The 20,544-nt window shown below is 40.3% G+C and overlaps 1 protein-coding gene across 1 annotated transcript in view; it reads left to right on the top strand.

The window, feature by feature from the left end:
- The window catches only part of CNGB3 (cyclic nucleotide gated channel beta 3), a 183,556-nt gene that overhangs the window by 113,210 nt on the left and 49,802 nt on the right, over positions 1 to 20,544 (top strand). The window contains exons 11-13 of the mRNA XM_005689259.2: positions 7,850 to 7,991; positions 13,411 to 13,570; positions 15,501 to 15,598. Coding sequence (XP_005689316.2) covers positions 7,850 to 7,991; positions 13,411 to 13,570; positions 15,501 to 15,598 — 400 coding nt within the window. The remainder of the gene's footprint in view (positions 1 to 7,849; positions 7,992 to 13,410; positions 13,571 to 15,500; positions 15,599 to 20,544) is intronic.

Raw genomic sequence — 20,544 nt, 5'->3', positions numbered from 1 at the left:
CCCTATCCTTCACTGTCTCCTGGAGTTTGATTGGAGTGATGTTATCCAAGCACCTCATCCTCTGTCTCCCCCTTCTTCTCCTGCCTTCAATCTTTCCCAGCATCGGGGTCTTTTCCAATGAGTTGGCACTTCACATCAGGTGGTCGAAGTATTGGAGCTTGAGCAAAATATTCAGGGTTGATTTCCTTTAGGATTGACTGGTTGGATCTCCTTGCAGTCCAAGGGACTCTCAAGAGTCTTCTCCAGCACCACAGTTCAGAAGCATTAATTCTTCGGTGTTCAGCCTTCTTTGTGGTCCAACTCTCACATCTGTACATAACTACTGGAAAAACCACACCTTTAATTGTAAGGATCTTTGTCAGCAAAATGATGTCCCTGCTTTTTAACATGCTGTCAAGATTTGTCATAGCTTTCCTTCCAAGGAGCACGTATGTTTTAATTTCACGCTGCAGTCAACATCCACAGTGATTCTGGTGCCCAAGAAAATAAAATTTGTCACCATTTCCACTTTTTTCCCTTTTATTTACCATGAAGTGATGGCACCAGACACCATGATCTTTAAGCCAGTTTTTTCACTCTCCTTCATCCTCATCAAGAGATTCTTTAGTTCCTCTTCATTTTCTGCCATTAGAGCAGTGTCATCTGCATATCTGAGGTTGTTGATATCTCTGCTGGCAATCTTGATTCCAGCTTGTGATTCCTCCAACCTGGTATTTCACATGATGTACTCTGCATAGAAGTCAAACAAGCAGGAGGACAAAAGACAGCCTTGACTTACTCCTTTCTCAATTTTGAACTACTCTGTTGCTCCATGTCCAGGTCTAACTGTTCTTATCGGCATGCACGTTCCTCAGCAAACCCGTAAGGTGATCTGATACTCCCGTCTCTCTAAGAATTTTCCACAATGATTTGTGATCCACACAGTCAAAGGCTTTAATATCATCAATAAAGCAGAAGTAGATGTTTTTCTGAAATTCCCTTGCTTTCTCTATGATCCAGTGAATGTTGGCAATTTGACCTCTGGTTCCTCTGCTTTTTCTAAACTCAGTTTGTACACCTGGAAGTTCTCAGTTCATGTACAGTTGAAGCCTAGTTTGAAGGATTTTGAGCATTATCTTGCTAGCGTGTGGAATGAGCACAATTACACAGTAGTTTGGACGTTCTTTGGCATTGCCCTTCTTTGGGATTAAAATGAAAACTGACCTTTTCCAGTCCTATGACCCCTGCTGAGTTTTCCCAATTTGCTTGCATATTTGAATGCAGCACTTTAACAGCATGATCTTTTAAAATTTTAAATAGCTCAGCTGGAATTCCGTCACCTCCACTAGCTTTGTTTGTAGTAATGCTTCCTAAGGCCCACTTGACTTCACACTCCAGGATGTCTGGCTCTAGGTAAATGATCACACCATCATGGTTATCCAGGTCATTAAGACCTTTTTTGTATAGTTCTGTGTATTTCTTGCCACCTCTTCTTAATCTCTTCTGCTTCTGTTAGGGCCTTACTGCTTCTGCCTTTTATCATGCCCATTCTTAAATAGAATGTTTCCTAGATATCTCCAGTTTTCTTGAAGAAATCTCTAGTCCTTCCCATTCTACTGTTCTCCTCTATTTCTTTGCACTGTTAACTTGAGAAGGCTTTCTTATCTCTCTTTGCCATTCTCTGGAACCCTGCATTCAGTTGGAAATATCTTGCCTTTCTCCCTTGCCTTTTGCTTCTCTTCTTTTCTCATCTATTTGTAAAGCCTCCTCAGACAACCACTCTGCCTTCTTGCATTTCTTTTCCTTGGGGATGGTTTTGATCAATGCCTCCTGTACTATGTTATTAACCTCTGTAGTTCTTCAGACATGCTGTCTACCAGATCTAATCCCTTAAATTTATTCATCACCTCCACTGTATAATCGTAAGATATTTGATTTAGGTCATACCTAAATGGCCTTACTTTCTTCAATTTAAGCTTGAATTTTGCAATAAGGAGTTCATGATCTGAGCCACAGTCAGCTCCAGATCTTATTTTTGCTGCCTGTATAGAGCTTCTCCATCTTTGGCTGCAAGGAATATAATCAATCTGATTTGGGTATTGACCACTTGGTGATGTCTCTGTGTAGAGTCATCTCTTGTGTTGTTGGAAGAGGGTATTTGTTATAACCAATGTGTTCTCTTGGCAAAACTGTTAGCCTTTGCCCTGCTTCATTTTGTATTCCAAGGCCAAATTTGCTTATTACTCCAGGTATTTCTTAACTTTCTAGTTTTGCATTCCGATCCTCTATGATGAAAAGGACATCTTTTTTAGTGTTAGGTCTTGTTGGTCTGCATAAATCAGTCAACTTCAGCTTTTTGGCATTTATGGTTGGGGCATAGATTTGGATTACAGTGATGTTGAATTGTTTGCCTTGGAAATGAGCCAACATCTTTCTGTCATTTTTGAGGATGCACCCAAGTACTGCATTTTGGACTCTTTTGTTGACTATGATAGCTACTCCATTTCTTCTAAGGGATTCTTGCCCACAGTAGTAGATATCTTGGTCATCTGAATTAAATTTGCCCACTCCTGTCCATTTTAGTTCACTGATTCTTAAGATGTCAGTGTTCACTCTTGTCATCTCTTGCTTGACCATGTCCAATTACCTTGCTTCATGGACTTAACATCTCAGGTTCTTATGCAATGCTCTTTATAGCATCGGACTTTACTTTCACCACAAGACACATCCACCACTGAACATCATTTCAACCTTGGCTCAGCTGTTTCATTTTTTCTGGAGCTGTTAGCAGTTGCCCCCCACTCTTCCTCTGCAGCATACTGGACACCTTCCAATCTGGGGGGGCTCATCTTCTGATGTCATATCTTTTGCCTTTTCATACTGTCCATGGGGTTCTCTAGGCAAGAATAATAGAGTGGATTGCCATTCCTTCCCCCAGTTATTTGATATGCAGAAATGTTCCCAGTCTCTCTTATCCATATATACCTCAATTTATTTATTTTCTGATACAAATTTCCCAATGTACAAAAATGTCTTAACAAATCCCTAACCTCAATCCTGGACACATAAGCCATCAAATGAATGAGTAAATGAGCAAGCAAGCTTGTCATGGGAATCATAACTCTAGATGGAGTGAAGAAGGAGTCGGAATGTCCATACTTTAGTGCTCGGGAAATTTAGGATTACTTACTCCCTTTCCTTTGTACACGAGGAAGATGAGACGAGGGTAAATGAAGTTATTAAGACAAGGTCCCCTAGATACTTCAGTTCAGACACTAGCAGGAAAAGAAAGCGTGGTCTTTACACCAGACATTTAGACTCCCTTAAATGCATCAGAGCCGCTCCAGAACAGCAGATGGGCAGACCAGAAGGGAGATGAAAGGCAGCTGGTGGCGTGACAGGGAGGAGTCTGCATGGGGATTACATGGACATAATCACAGATATAGCCTTCCCATGTTCTTCAGTCTTGGGTTTGCATGACCTTTCACTTATTCTTTCACAGCCTTTAACAAATATTATTAAGCTCCTATTTGTCATACCTGTTTTTGAGTTTATCTTCTAATGAGACTAGACTCCTAACGTTCTCCTCCAGATTCAGTGTCTTCAGTGATAAATTTACAGAAACCTGGAACTGGGACTAAGATAGGTGGAGGTAGTTAAAAGGTCCACTCATAAAGTATTGAATTGGGTACTTTTAAAAGTTGCATGTCCCACTACGCATCCACCACATTGGCTAAAATTTTTTAAAACTTCATATTCTTGGGTTAAACATATAAAGCAACTGGAAATCTCATACACTGTTGGAGGGATAAAATCTGACAGTTTGTTTTACAACTATATATAGCACCTATCTTAAAAACAAAAATTCCAACCCTAAATATTTGCCCAAGAGAACTTAAAAATATATGTCTATGAAAGAACGTATATAAGTATATTCATAGGATGTCTATTCATGAGAACCAAAAGCTTGAAACAGTCTAGGTTTTCATCCACAGGAAGATGGATAAACATACTGTGCCATAGTCATGCAAGGGTTATTGCTTAGCAATAAAAATGAATAAACACACAAAAACCCAGCTAAATCTCAGAAACATTATTCTGAGTGTAAGACATCTTACACAACCGTGTACACGTGTGTGATTTCATTTGTGTGAAATTCTAAAGCAGACAAAGCTCATCTGAAACAACAGCCGCCCCTGAGGGGGGACAAGAATTGACTGGAGAAAACGAATGAGAGAAATTTTTGGAGCGATGGAAATGTCCTCTGTCTTGATAGGTTTCTGAGTTACACAGATGTATGGATTTCTCAGAATCCATCAAATAGTGTCAAATGGTATACTTAAGATTTGTGCTTTCGATGTACAAGTTTTTTCAAATAACTGTAGTAACACATATATATACACACATATATATTCTGAAGTGCTGTATTTAGGAGGAAGTGTCTGTCTGCAAATTACTTTGAAATGCACCCAAAAATGAGATGGGTTGATGGATGGAAAGTGGAGAAACATCTGACAAAGAAGATAAAGTAAAATGTTCATAATATTAATAGAATCTATGCTGTGAATACATGGGTGAAATTCAGTTTTTTCTGCTCGTTTAAAATATTTCAAAACAAAATGTTGGGGGGAAGTTTCATGTTGCATTTGTTTCACAGAGGAAGAAGTTCTATTTTCATACAAAATGATCTTTTATGGTTTTATGTCAAATTCTGCCTTAGTGCTTTAACTTGAGGCTATATATGTGCGTGTGTATATATATAGCCTATAAGATAGCTCATGTATTAAATCAGCCAGACAGAATCTCCTTGAAAAGATCTATCTGCCCAGGGTGTAAATATTAAAGGTGGACACACTTGACTAATTAAGCTAATCCTGGAAGATCAATGTGATGCCATCTAATTAAATTACAAATCTTACCTCTGGTTGTGCATGCCTGGATATAAGACATGACTGAGAAAAGAATTCCATGGTAAACCACAAAGCGTCAGGGCAGAAAACTTCCAATTAACATAGCAGACTTTTTCATCATGAAAAAAGTGGTTCAAAGCTGACCCTTCAGATTTGGAAAATCAATGCCTAAATTTTACACTTGTTATTTTCTAACATCTGTAAATAAGAAAATAAGACAAAGCAATTCCTGTGTTTGTTCCTCTCAATACTAGAGGGACTTTGTAGGACATAGTAATCCCAACAGTTGGAGCTGGCTATGCAGGGACAGAATCTGGTCTGTGTCCCACTCGTGGGTTGCACTGGGGTCAATAAATTTCCTTAATTCAGAGACCCACAGGTCTAGGACTTGTGATCACACTAAGTCAGGTAATGAGAAATTATAAACTGGAGTTGAAAATTAAATGCCACCCATAAAATTAATTCCATGCTTCTTCAAGGTAGTTCTCTTGGACGTCCAGTTCTCTGTGGTATCTGTAAGTCCAAGGAAGCTTGTTAGGGAAAATGTTGCAGACCAGCGATACTTTCAGTCTCTTGGCAGTGGTTTCAGATCCTACCAGAGAGTTAACTATTTGTCCCTTCCTGTATCCACCAGATAAAACAGACTAGTGATACTTTTATTCTCTTGGCAGTGGTTTCAGATCCTACCAAAGAGTTAACTATTTGTCCGTTCCTGTATCTACCAGATAAAACAAACAAAAAGACTCATGTCCTTCTAAAGGTATTGAATTTCAAAACAAGTGATTTCTCTCTAGATCTGTTTTTATTTGAATACTGACTTTAACTGTAGTTTGATTCTTTCTTTATAAACCTCAACTTCTTACTGTTTGAAGATCTGAAAATTATAACCTGTTCTCACACACACACACACACACACACACACCAAAGGCCATCCTTGTTCAAAGACAAATGCACGTTTACTTAAAGTGCAAACGTTTATGTGGCACACCCAGGTAAGAAATAAAAGACTGACTAGGGCAGGATTCTATAACTGCTGCTTTTCTGTTTACTCTGGAGGCTAAGATAGCGAGCTGAAACCCACTAAATCTGAATGCCTGTCTGCAACAATATCTGAAAATGGCCTCTATATATAGGACATTTTTTTTTTAAGGATTCAGTAGAAATAGCTGATCCAGACCATGTTATCAGAGCTATATGAAATATACCAAGTAGGCACCTAATTATGTGAGCTTCCCAGGGGGGTCAGTGGTAATGAATCCACAGGCCAGCGGGAGACATGGGTTTAATCCCTGGGTCAGGAAGATCCCCTGGAGAAGAAAATGGCAACCCATTTTAATATTCCTGCCAGGGAAATCCCATAGGCAGAGGCACCTGGCTGGCTACAGTCCACGGAGTTACAGAGAATCAGACACAACTTAACGATAAACAACAACAAACAGTATCTAATTATGGACCAAAATGATAATATATATACAATGGGTTGTTATACTAATTTCTATTCCCACGTCAATCAGGACTCCATGAAACCCTTAGCCACATATAGCCAAGTGAACCTCACATGTTCTGTCCTCATCTTTATCATATTCTTTGTTGTTGCCCTGGTCCCAGACTTTCTTCCCATCTGGGCTATCATGATCTGTCTCTCCATTTGTAATTGCTAGAGTTTAGTACAGAATCTTTATAAAGTCTATTTCTGAGCATACTTGATTTTCTTCAATACTAAATTTCTAGATAAATTAGCTGTTACGCTTAAGAGTAATTTCCCTTTTAAGATAGAACTCAGTTCTCTGTTTCTGTCATTGTTTATATATTCAATCATATAGTAAGATATGAGTAGAAAAGAGAGAGGAGGTATATACCCACCTGCTCTATCTTCCATCAGTAAAAAACAGCTGGTTCTAAACTATAAAGGTCTTTTCAATCTCCATAAACCCCCTTGATATCTATGATCAAATCACTAGTCACTACGAGGTAGTTTAAAGGTAGCCTCACACTTCTCGCTGCTCCTCTCATTGAAAGGTAGATTCAAATATCCCTTCCCTTGAATCTGGCTGGTCTAAGAGACTTGCTTGGCAAATATATATGGCAAGAGATTAAGAGATTATAGGGCTTCTGAGTTACAAGAAGCCTTACAAGCTACTGCCTGAGCTTCTACCACTCGGGGGGAAGCCAGCCAGGCAAGAAGTCCATCTACACCAAGACTTCCATGCTGTAAGGAAGCCCCAGCTATCCGCACAACAGGCGGAATGAAAATACACAGCCAGCTCCAGCTGGTGCAATCGTCCTGGCTCAGACGGTGACAGGAGACAACCTGGGTGTTCCAAACAGACATGCATGACAGAAGACTCAGCCAGCGGTTAGAACCAAGGCCTCAGGACTCTGGCCTCAATCACGTCCTCCCAGCTGTCTCCTGGCATTCAAGTCTCCTGAGGGTTCACTCCTCATGGAGTATAGAGGAGCCATCTTGGGGGTCTTCCACAAACACCTGACCCTCAGCATGACAAGCCCAGTCAAACAGTCTCTGCTTCATACCACTCAACTCTGGGGTGATTTGTTTTGCAGGGAGAAATAAGTGGAATGACTAATAAACACCTTCTCTGGCTTTGTCTAGTCATTTCACAATGTTTATCAAGAAGTTTACCTTACCCTGGAGACGGAAATGGCAACCCACTCCAGTATCCTTGCCTGGAGAATCCCATGGATGGAGGAGCCTGGAGGGCTACAGTCCACGGGGTCGCAAAGAGTCGGACATGACGGAGAGACTTCACTTTCACTTTACCTTTACCTTGAAAGGGAAGTTTACATTAGTACACACGGTAGTCGCTAATGCTGCTTAAAGACAGAAAATCTTAATTACGAGGGAATGTGTTAAAATCTAGTATTACAGCAATATATTCCCAAGCATAATGGCATTTTACTGCTATAGTAAAAAGCAAGGTGTATATCTTTTCTTTTCACAGGTATCTGAGATGTTATTATTGGGCAGTTCGAACTTTGATTACCATCGGGGGCCTTCCAGAACCACAAACTTTATTTGAAATTGTTTTCCAGCTGCTGAACTTCTTTTCTGGAGTTTTTGTGTTCTCCAGCTTAATTGGCCAGGTAAATAGAGATGTGAATCCCTAGATACATGAGGCTGTCATTTTTGAAAGCCTAACAATTTTTTATAAACTTTACATAGGAAAAATCAAAATCTACATGGTGCTTTTTTAATTTTACTAACTTTCATCTCTTTTAATGAATTGAAGGGGGCTTCTATCAGGAAACTTGTACACAATGAGTATCTGTTAGACTCTCAGAGAGTCACATTTCTAAGTTTTTCTGAAAACCTGTAGAAGCTCTCTCTTTTTTTTTCACTTAAACTTCAAATATGGGTTAAAGTCAACTTCAGAGGTCATTTAAATCAGAGATTACCAAATGTCATCTAAATTAATTAAAAAACCATTGGTTCATAAATGTTTATTATGGTATCTATTTGTCCTTATTCTCAAGGAATCAGTCTTGTGAGAAAGTAAATCAAATACCCAAATAACTTTATTGCAAGATAATTGGCATTTGCAAAATTTAGAGCCCAGCACCTTTGTGATTTCTCAGATCACAAGAAATAAAAAGCTCAACAGCATAGTGTCTTTAGAATTATACTTCCTTGTAAGGCACTTTACATACCATATGTCTGAAAGCAAAAAGCCATCTTGAGATTTGTACATTAGGTAAATAGTTAAACAAAAATCAAAAAATGATTATTACCACCAGATAAGCGATTGATTCCCATTCACTACACTAACAGTGTTATGAATATAACCCATGCTTTAACAAAATTTAGCAATGAAAATTATTTTTTATAACATTTAAAGAAATGGCAACCCACTCCAGTATTCTTGCCTGGGAAATCTCATGGACAGAGGAGCCCGGCAGGCTATAGTCCATGGGGTCGCAAAGATTCAGACACGACTGAAGTGGCTAAACAACAACAAAAAGCTGATCACAAATAGTCAAAACTCAAATCCTACTTCCATGAATGTCAAGGGGCTGCTAACCATGATAAGTTCCAGAGGGGAGTTTGAAAGCTCTGTATTAGATCAGAAAAAGGAAGCTTCCCAGGAGGTTTCATGGAGAGAAAATGTCTTTGCAATATCTTAAAAAAAAAAAAATAGGATTCTGTAGTTACAGAGAGATAGTTCAATCAATCAGAAACTATGTGTGAAAGATAGCAATAATAAAGCACCATATACGTTTGACGAAATGGAAGAGTACCAGAACAGCTAGAGTGAAAGACACCTGTAAATAAGGTGAGAGACGTAGTAAGGACATGCAGAGTACATCATGGGAAACGCTGGGCTGGAAGAAGCACAAGCTGGAACCAAGATTGCCGGGAGAAATGTCAATAACCTCAGATATGCAGATGACACCACCCTTATGGCAGAAAGTGAAGAGGAACTAAAAAGCCTCTTGATGAAAGTGAAAGAGGAGAGTGAAAAAGTTGGCTCAAAGCTCCACATTCAGAAAACGAAGATCATGGCATCAGGTCCCATCACTTCATGGGAAATAGATGAGGAAACTGTGGAAACAGTGTCAGACTTTATTTTAGGGGGCTCCAAAATCACTGCAGATGGTGACTGCAGCCATGAAATTAAAAGACGCTTACTCCTTGGAAGAAAAGTTATGACCAACCTAGACAGCATATTCAAAAGCAGAGACATTACTTTGTCAACTAAGGTCCGCCTAGTCAAGGCTATGGTTTTTCCTGTGGTCATGTATGGATGTGAGAGTTGGACTGGGAAGAAGGCTGAGCACCGAAAAATTGATGCTTTTGAACTGTGGTGTTGGAGAAGACTCTTGAGAGTCCCTTGGACTGCAAGGAGATCCAACCAGTCCATTCTGAAGGAGATCAGCCCTGGGTATTCTTTGGAAGGAATGATGCTGAAGCTGAAACTCCAGTACTTTGGCCACCTCATGCAAAGAGTTAACTCATTGGAAAAGACTCTGATGGTGGGAGGGATTGGAGGCAGTAGGAGAAGGGGACGCCAGAGGATGAGATGGCTGGATGGCATCACTGACTCGATGGACGTGAATCTGAGTGAACTCCGGGAGATGGTGATGGACAAGGAGGCCTGGTGTGGTGTGATTCATGGGGTCGCAAAGAGTCGGACACGACTGAGCGACTGAACTGAACTGAACTGAAGGACCAGATAGTTTAAGGACTCTGAATGTTGCAGATGTTGAACTTCATCTTAAGGGCAATGGGCAGTCAGCCAGGGAAGAATTTTGAACAGAGATTTATGGAAAATCAATCAAAATGTAAGTTGGAAAGGTTATACTGTTTTAAGGGCTTACCAGGTGGCTCTAGTGGTTTAAAAAAAAAAAAAAAATCTGCCTGCCAATGTAGGAGAAAGAGACACAGGTTTGATCCCTGGGTCAGAAAGATCTCCTGGAGGAGGGCATGGCAAGCCACTCCAGTATTCTTGCCTGGAGAATCCCATGGACAGAGGAGCCTGGCGGGCTAGAATCAGTAGGGTTGCAAAGAGTCAGGCACAACTGAAGCCGCTTAGCATGCATGCATGCATACTGTTTTAAAATATAGGTTTTATTATCATTTACAGATGGTGAGGGCAACAGATCAGGAGACTGGCGACACTGAATAGTGAGTCTGTTATACAAATAGATTCAGGAGTGGATGGTCACTCCTTGCCTAGAGGGCTACTTAGGAGGGAACCAGGAAAGGAACTGGTCAAGCAGGTAACAGCCAAGATTGGCAAGTTTGTATCGTTTCAACAGCCTCTGGAGTATAGCGACTCTCTCAGTGGCCTGGCACTTGACCCTGAGGTAACTGGGGCAGGTGGGGAGTAGCCTGGAATATGAGAGCCGGTGAAGAAGGCTCTGAAGTCAGGGCTCAGGGTTGGCTATTCTGCATGTGAAAGGAGCTCTCCCAGGAGAGCTGTTTGCAATCTTTTTGTGCTCAGTCATGTCCTACTCTTTGCAACCCCATGGACTGTGGCCCACCAGGCTCCTCTGTCCATGGAATTTTCCAGGCAGGAAACTGCCATTTCCAGCTCCAGGGGGATCTTCCCAATCCAGGGATGGAACCCACATCTCTTGCGTCTCCTGCGTTGGCAGGCAGGTTCTTTACCACTGCGCCACCTGGCTTAGCTAACTCTGGGAGGGATAGTCCAAGAAATCAAAGCATCAAAATACAAAAAATAAAAAAGTACAGTGAATATACGCCACTTCAACCTGAATGTGGTAATTGAGTAGACAGAGAGATTGTAAAGGAAACTCTATTTAGAAAATATTTCAGTTTGGAAGATGAACACTATGCAGTTAAAAACTATGAGTATAAATTATCATAATCTTAATGCTTGGGGAGACACATTAACAGTGATTGAAAATAGGAAGTTTGTTTATAGAGAAAGGCAATTAATTTGAATATAAATGCAACTAATTTGAATATAAATGGCAAAGATCATATTATTTTATAACTTCTAAAATCTATGTGAAGTAGCCAGATCTCCTTCAGTATTTTCTCAGTTTTGCAGTTGAGACAACTCTAGTTTGAGGAGATTAAAAAGTATCCCAAATTCATACATGTAATTCAGAAGTCCTAAGATAAGAACATATAATATCAATAAAAATAGTAAAATCTGGCCTATTTATCAGTAACTATGTTCAAGGCAATTCTTACAAGATTAAAAGACTATGTCCAGCTCCAGTTAAAATTCCATTCAAAGTGGTCTTTGGACTAAGAGTAGAAGCATCACCTGAGAAATTTGGAATTCAGGCGTCACCCCAAACCTACTGGGTCAGAATTTGCATTTTAATAGTATCTTCAGAAGATTCATATGCACATGAAAGTTTGAAAGAGCTGCTTTTTACCCCACACCACACCTGCCTGTACATTGACTGTGAGGTTCCAACAGGATCAATGAGAACCACCAAGCCACTAAAAAATGTAGCAGTAGAGCCGAAAAGAAAGCTTGAGAAAGGAGATGGAGATTCGCACCTTGACTCTCACAGTGAATAAAAGATGCTGAGAAGAACAGAAACAAAAGTCAGAAAGTCCTGAACAAAATCTCCTCTGATTCAGAATTCCCACATATAACCATACCAAGAACTGCACCCTAATAATCACATCACATTTTAACTGCAATATTCTATTCTCTCATACGGCTCATAGAGACTGACATTTTCCTCCTCCAGTCTGGAACACACATCATAGAATATATGCCTTCTTCACCTGCACCATCAAAATCCAGCCTTGCACATAAAGCATTCAGATTACTGTCACTACAAATCCTCTGCCCCCAATACCAATCGATAAGGCTTTTAATTGTCCTTGGGTCCCAATTTAAAACTCTATTAAATCTCCCAACCCAGCCTCTAATATCCCAATTCTCAAGGCCTTAGGTGAGTGGGTAATGTCCATCATTTGTCTAAAATGGCTTGGGAAAAGGGGGTCTAGGAATTGAGGTTGCTGAATAGCCCTCAAGGGGTAAGTTAGGAACTGGAAAAGGTGTGTCCAGTTGACTCTCTGCATAGCTCCTCAATAGATGCTCCCAACAAGTAGAAGAACCTGTTAACTCTAAAAATGGAAACTGAGGAGGGCATCGCAACAAAAGAGCCATTTTTGATCTAGACCTCAAAGAATGAGTGGTTTTTTTCCATAAGCAGAAAAGGCTCAGCTACTAGAATGAATGAGTGAAGTCTTAAGAGCGTGAAAGCGAGGCCCAGGTTTTCCTCCCTATTATAAACCCACAGTCAAAGCAAATTTACAACCACTCGCTTCTCTCTATGTGAGAGGAAGAGCCGGGCTATATATCTTTTTTTGTGCTGAGACCTTAAAGATCAGCTTTTAACCTAGAGTGGGTTTTTATGGCTGAGTTATAAACATCCAAGAACTAAAACCTGACAGTTCCTTAAGTATTGTCACGTCTGTAGATGATGCTTCAGTCATTTCAGCACATTTCAGCTTCTGCTGAATACTCTGCCTTAAGCATGATGAGATTTGATTTCATCTGTCTAAACAACACAAAGGGAAGTACAGAGGTTGCAGTTTCATGATGAATGGAGTCCATATAGCCAGCCACACTGCAAAATCTGTGAAGGATGCTTGCAAAACGAGATTCGCCGAAATGGACTAGCCATTCTGCCATGTAATTAATTGCTTAACTTTCTTCACACATTCCTTGCATAAGCACAAGCTATATATTTTTAAAATATCAACTAACATCTTTGCAGTAGTATACAAGCTTGCAAAGAAGAACGTGTGCAGTCACATGCATTGTGAGACTGAATCCTCACAAGAGTCTCACATGGTAGGTAAAACAGGTTCTATCGTCCTAACTGGGTCAGAAAGGACATGATTTGTCCAATATCTTATCAGCAGGACCCAGTATCGGTGTGTTAAAAGATCAGGTAGTAGCATTAGAATGGACTGTGTCATGTGAGAACTCTCAATTCAACTGGGCTTATAGTAACTCTTCCACCACCTCTGCTGGATGTGGAGTAACCGTATTTGTGGTTTTAGATGCAAGATGTAATTGGAGCAGCTACAGCCAATCAGAACAACTTCCGCATCTGCATGGATCATACCATTGCCTATATGAATACTTATTCCATTCCTAAGATTGTGCAGAATCGGGTCAGGACTTGGTATGAATATACATGGGCCTCTCAAAGAATGCTAGGTAAGCACTGCAAATTACTGATTAAGTCCCTGTAAACCATGTCCCATAATGAAAATCCTATAAGGCAGCAACAGAGACTAATTGGATTTGAACAAAAGATTGGGAAACAACTAAATAATCTTTAAAGCACTCACTTAATTCCATGGGATTTTTTTCTCAAATCAGACATAACTTACTGATTATGCAAATCCTGGAAGGTTTGCTAAATTTTCTTTAGTGTCCAACAGATGCTAGATATTACACACATTACCTCATCTAATCTTCACCCAGAAAAATGGGGAAAATTAGGTGTTACCAACCCCCTTTTAGGAGACAAGGAAATGGAGGCTCCTAACTGAAAAAAAAAAATTGGCCAAGGGCACAGAGCCAGCAAATGGCCTAAACTGAGCTCAGACGTGCACCTGCTCTCCAAACTCTTGCTCTCTCTGCAATATCATCCTCTTCCCAGAGCTCAGCGCTCACATCAGTGATCTTTTAGGCCACACTCAGCTACAGGTCTCTACCAGGAGACCCTTAATCATTCATGGTATCTACTGTTAGTACTACAGCACTGGAGGTAAAAATAACATTTACTAAAAGATAAAAAGTAAGTTAAAGATAATGTGCTACTTAACAATAATCAGATTCAACTTTTAGTTTGCACCTCACCCTATAAAAATAAGAACTGGTGCTCCTGAGAAGTCAAAAAGGCTACTGCCTTCAGAATGCAAATTGCAATGTGATTCCCAAATCATGAAAGTTCCCAAAAAGCAGGTAAGAACCACTGGTTGTTGATGGTTTTCTTCTCCTCTTTGCTGGTCTTAAAAGATACCAACCACAGGTTTAGAACATCTTCCTGAATCTAAACGACAAAAATCAAACCTTTTCCTGCTGCTGCTAAGTCTTTGCCTAAGCACCCACAAATATTCCAGAGGGCGTCTCATGCAGGGGGAGGAACAGGGAGAGAAAGGGTAGCAGACCCCTTCCTTCTTTTCCTGTGGACCCTGCTCCAAACCATTGGCTTAGGAAGGACCTAGAGATAAGCAGCCCTTGGAAACAAAGAGCTGTGTTTTTATAGGAAGGATTTTCATATTTAGAATATGAATCAATATCTGAATATTGATTTGAATATTTGAAAATATTCAAATTTCAATATTTGAATCAAAATTAGACAGCATGGTTTTTTTTTTTTCTAAATGGATGTAAGAAAACATCACACATAATGAACTCTCAGAAACCAGTACTATACTATCGACTAAGAATGGGTAGTCTTGTTCATGGACCATTTTATCAGCCTAAAGGCCCATCATTTAATTCACAGGTAGAGAAATCTTTAATGTATTCACACAGTTCATTGAGTAAATAAGCAAGGAAATAACAATTGTTTGAATTTGCTCGCTGAATACATTTCTTCTTTAGATTCCGCTCCCAGCTCAGCCACTCACCACTTACGCAGAAACAAGTCACTTAACAGTCCTTTGCTCTGAGTTTCACTTGCCCTTTCTTCTTTCCAGAAGGCAGGCATGAACATACTTAGGGTTGTCCCAAGTGTCCAATAAGATCATGACAGACCTCTGTAAGCCACGTGGTACTCCTTATACTCATTTTTCTTTGCCATCCCCAGGATGTTAGGGCTGTGGGATCCGAAGATGGGAACCAGATCCTTTTCCCACCCCAGTTTGTTCACTTGCCTTGGCCCCATCCTCTCTAAACTTTATATCTAAAGTTTCAGAGAGCACAAAGTTCCGGAATTAGAACAGTTGTATCGCCAATAGTGAAAATACGTTTCTTTTCCATTGTGATGGGTATGCAAAAATATAGACAGTGGTGCAGCTGTTTATTTACAAAACAGGAGTTGGCATTTTGCTTCTGTTATTGTTTTAATGTTTCCTGAACTTCGGTGTTGTTTATTAATGATTCTTTGTGGGTCGATGTGTTTATCTCTATGAAGATGAGTCCGATCTCCTTGAGACGCTGCCGACCACCATGCAGCTCGCCCTCACTGTTGACGTCAACTTCAGCGTCATCAGCAAAGTCGACTTGTTCAAGGCAAGTGCTTCTCCAGTGCGTAGGAAGGCAACACATCAATCTCCCGATAAATATCAAAGCTCTCCCTGAATACAGCATTTATGATTTTTTGCCCTATTTTTAATAAAATGAAAGTTATCTGGAGACTTTATGTGAAATTAGAGTCAAATAAACTATGAGTCTCTCTTCAGCAGATGACTTATTCTTTAGCAGCCTCTCTCCTAATTGGTGTCAAAGAAGAAGGGCTCTTCTGGCATTAATTTAAATATAATTAAATTCTACAGCTCTATGTCTTTGCTACTAAGCACGTCATTTCCCATTTACGAATATGCCTTGGCAATGCATGACAATCAGGCCCCAGATTAGCTCTGGATTGGCCTGACAATCAGAGAATCAGCGCCTAATTATGTCTCTAATACAAATGATTTGGATTCAAACGTTTTACATGGCCAAATTCAAATTTAGAGGTCTTTTTTGTAAAGAAAAAAGTGTACAGCAAAGAAATTTTAATGTTTTGAATGTTTCTAATTTTCCTTTTCTTAATGCATTATATTACATGTAAGTGTCTTTCTCCTAACACTTATTCTGTGTCGGGCACTCACTGATTCATCTGTTTAATTAACTCATTCAACAAACATTTAGTAAATTCTTACTTAAATGTTCCCGGCACCATTTTAGCTACTAGGAATTCGGTGGTTAAAAAAAAAAAAAAAATACTTGCACACATGGAGCTTAAATTTCGAAAGAGAGGGGTGAAAAAGCAATATAGAGCATGTGTGGAGGTGATAATGCTAGGGACAGAATTAAGCAGGTTAAGGAGAGTGAGGCTGGTACTGGCCGTGAAAGGTTTGCTCTAGGGAAGTGCAGCTGAGTACTGGGGCAGAGGACTGCAGGAAGCAAGGGCATGAGCAAGCAGGCCCTGCGAGCAGGGAAGGAGGGACAGACGGAGAGGGTGCCCGGCAGGAGGATGGACCAGATGAAGCTCTGGTCTGCGAGGCTAAAGGCAGAGTGATATGCAGCAAGAGGAGGCAGAGGAGAGGAAAACCCGGAGTGATCAGCCAGGGCGAGTTAATGGAGGGCTTTGGAGGCTGCGGCGTAAACTTCGGGCTGTCCTCTGAGATGCAGAAACCACTGAAGATCTTGAGCAGAAGGTGACCTACTTGAGATCTTTTTGAAAGGGATTTTTTCCTGCTGTCTGGAGACTAGACCACAGAAGCAAATACGGACGTCAGGGAAGCCAAGGAAGGATCACCATCTATAGGGATAATGGTGCTCGGACCCAGAGTAGGTGGAGCAGTTTGTGTGTGTGCGTGTGTGTGTGTGTGTGTGTGTGTGTGTGTGTGATCAGTCGCTCAGTCGTCCAACTCTTTGTGACCCCATGCAGCAGAGTTAAGAAGTGGCCCAATATTGGATGCATTCGAAGAAAGAGCCTATAGTTTTTGCTGTTTGATTGTGTGAAGAGAGAAAAGAAATCAAGGATAATTTAGGATTTAAGCTGAGGAACAGTAAGAACAAAGATGCCGTTTGCAAAATAGGAGATTTAAAGCAAGCATGGAGGGGGAAAGATGGAGATAGACTGTTTGGAGATGTGTTAGTGTGAGGTGAGAGCCAGGATTCAGATGGCATGTCATCTAGGCAGTTTGATAAGTAAATCTGAGTCCAGAGGAGAGGTCCAAGCTGGAGCCATAAATTTGGGCAAATCAATATACTGATGGATTTTAAGCTCAGGACTAGATATGATCCCCTATTATGTAATCCACACAGAAAGATATGGCTTGAAAATAGGTGAAAGTCACTTTTGCGTAAAAGATGAAGAATCAGACACTATCCTGAAATGGTTAGGCAGGGTCACTCTCGATATTAGCTTAACCCAGGACTGCATGAAACTAGAGATAGATCGGTATCCTAGACCCTTCTCTTGGGTGATATGTCCTGTTCTAAATTTCCATAAGGATTTGAATGAAGATATAAACCATGTGATTTTCAAATTGGCAGATGAAACAAAGCAAGAGGAATAGTTATAAATGTGTTAGATGACTAAACTTAAAATGAACTGGATACTTTGAAACAATGAGCAAAACCAAGATTAACTTCCATAGGCATAGAAGAAAAATCCTGAATTTAGTCCTAAAATTATAAAAGAGCAGTAGTTTTATAACAATTTTTTTAATACCTTGGGAGTTTTAGTTGACCTCAAGCTACATGTGAGTCAATAGAGTTATATACAATATTGCCCTAAAATTTAACCTAATAAGAGTTTTCTTGTTTATTGCAACTACATTTCTTTTAACATATATGGTAAATGACCAGTTTTAAGAAGTGAAGTGAAAGTCACTCAGTCGTGTCTGACTTCTTGCGACCCCACGAGCTATACAGTCCATGGAATTCTCTAGGCCAAAATGCTAGAGTGGGTAGCCTTTCCCTTCTCCAGGGGATCTTCCCAACCCAGGGATCAAACCCACGTCTCCTGTAGTGCAGGCAGATTCTTTACCAGCTGAGCCAAAAGGGAAGCTCAGTTTTAAGAAGGACTTTGACAAATTAGAGTATCTTTCAGGGGATAAGAAGTATGGATTGAGTAGAAGAGAACCAAGAAGAGAGCAAAAGAATGATTTTAGAAACAAAATTATTCTATAATGGTACAAATCAGACCAATGACTGCTTAAAATTGGGAGTGGGTAAGACAATATTAACTATGAGAAGACATGAGGGAATTTTATGGAGTGATAGAAATTTTTTGTCTTACGAGGGAAGTGCCACAATGTCATTTGTCAAAATTGATCTGTCCTTTAAAATTTATATATTTCGCAGCATATAAATTATTCTTCAGTTAAAAAAAGAATGGCTTCAAAAGAAAATGTATAGATGCTGAGTATATTTAGTTATTGGGAAAATTAATTCAAGAGCAGCAGTGGTTACATAGAGTAATGTTTGTTAAATGAACAAGGAATAACGTTTACTCTCCCTATTTCGGCAAAATAACACTCAACTGTAAACCCCATTTCTAAGCTGCAGATACATCTACTGGAATAAACATTCTTGGAGAAAAAGGCTTGGTCCTAAGGGTCTTGATCCCCACAGGAGGGGTCTTAGGAGGAAAGAGAGAGGACAGGAGGGAAGGTGCCCTGGAGTCAATTCCTGGAGATTTTAGAATGTAGTTTCCTAATTGGAAAGCAGTTTCCAATTTCTAGTACAAGCGCCACAGTGGAAGCTCTGGTGAAGTAGAAGCATCATGGAATGCGTTCAGTTTTCTGATTTTCTATCAGGGAGACTAGGAAAGGGATTTCCACCTTGGTTAATAGGTGCCTGTAAATAAATTGTTTTCAAGCTGCAGCTTGCAATTCATTCGGGGATCATGAATTCAATTAAATGGGTCATAACCAACATATAAAATAGACAAGAAAATATCAGAGCACTACACACATAAATAAGGGTAAGCATTATACTACAAAATTTTTGTTTCTGTACTGGAGTGGGTTGCTGTTTCCTTCTCCAGGGATCTTCCCAATCCAGGGATTGAACTCAAGTCTCCCGCATTGCAGGCAGACGCTTTAACCTCTGAGCCACCAGGGAAGTTATTTATTCTTTTAAATATACATGTGCATATCTATGGGCTTTCCAGATGGCGCTAGTCATAAAGAATCTGTCTGCCAAAGCAGGAGATGTTAGAGACGCGCGTTCGATCCCTGGGTCGGGAAGATCCCATGGAGGAGGGCAAGGCAACCCACTCCGTATTCCTGCCTGGAGAATCCCATGGACAGAGGAGCCTGGCGGCTATGGTCCATGGGGTCGCAAAGAGTCAGACACCAATGAGTGACTTTCACATCAATGACTGGCTTAATTGAGACTAAGGGAGAACAACCAGAGCTATGTTTAAGAAAACAAAACCTTTAACTGATACACCGATGACTTTTACAGAATTATCTCTGACTTGGGAAGTTATCAGTTTCCAGCCTCAAAGTTATTTTTCTTTTGTTTTTGCATATATTTTTGGAAACCCATAAAATCAACAATATCTGATTGAGAAAAAAAGGTTAGATCGTCACATGTTGCTACCATTATTCATAAACATAGGTTCATTCTTCCCTGACATTTCCATTAAAGATGTAGTTCCTTCCAGAAAGAACCCATTTCCATTTATAGTTCTGTTAAATGAAAGAAGTTATCTTTTTCCCTAAAGCCAGTGAGGTAGAAAATAAGCAGGTATGGAAAAATTCCTAAATTTATTTCTTTTCTAAATCTTACAAAGACAATCTTTGTAGTTGACACAAATTTGTTATTTTCCTAGGGAGGAAATAGACTGACTAGGGAATCCTACACCCTTCGCTCATGAATTATACCCAGTTGACGCGTCGCTTCTCATTCAGTCAGAGTTCACAGAGAGTCACCTCTGCCCTTGAGGGTCGGAGGCACAAGAGAAAACCATTGTGTCCACCAGGCGGCTTCGGAGTGAAAAGGGGGCAGCTTCGGAGTGAAAAGAGGGTGGCTCCCAGGCAGCAGCCTTGTTGTCACTCGTTAGGACCAGAGCATGTGGCAACAGCTAGGCAGTCTAGAAAGGTCAGCTGAAGCCAGGCCAAGGCATGCGGGCCCGATCCTGCAGGCCAAGGAAGCTGGAAAGGAGGAAACCAACATCACAGATTTCAGTTTTACAAAGACAAGAAATGGGGATACTTGGAATAGAACAGAACATCCAGGGATAACAAAAAAAAAAAGTGACTGGCAACTGTTAACAACCTCCATATCTTGAATTCTCCCTGAAAATGGATTTTCCATATCTTTTAAAGGCCAGCAGGCAGGAACAGAGAGAAAAAGAGAGAGAGTTCGTGCACGCACAGACACGCACACACACACACACACGTACACACACACAGAAGGACACCAGGACTGGGAGCTGGCGGGCATGGCTTTGTGTCTTTCCAATCTTCAGGATTAGGGTAAATTAAAAGTACTTGAAAATCACTTAATTCACA

This window comes from Capra hircus, chromosome 14 (genome assembly GCF_001704415.2).
Source record: "Capra hircus breed San Clemente chromosome 14, ASM170441v1, whole genome shotgun sequence".
Lineage (NCBI taxonomy): Eukaryota > Metazoa > Chordata > Mammalia > Artiodactyla > Bovidae > Capra > Capra hircus.
Note: the sequence above shows the minus strand (reverse complement) of the source record. Positions and strands in the feature narration are given on the sequence as shown.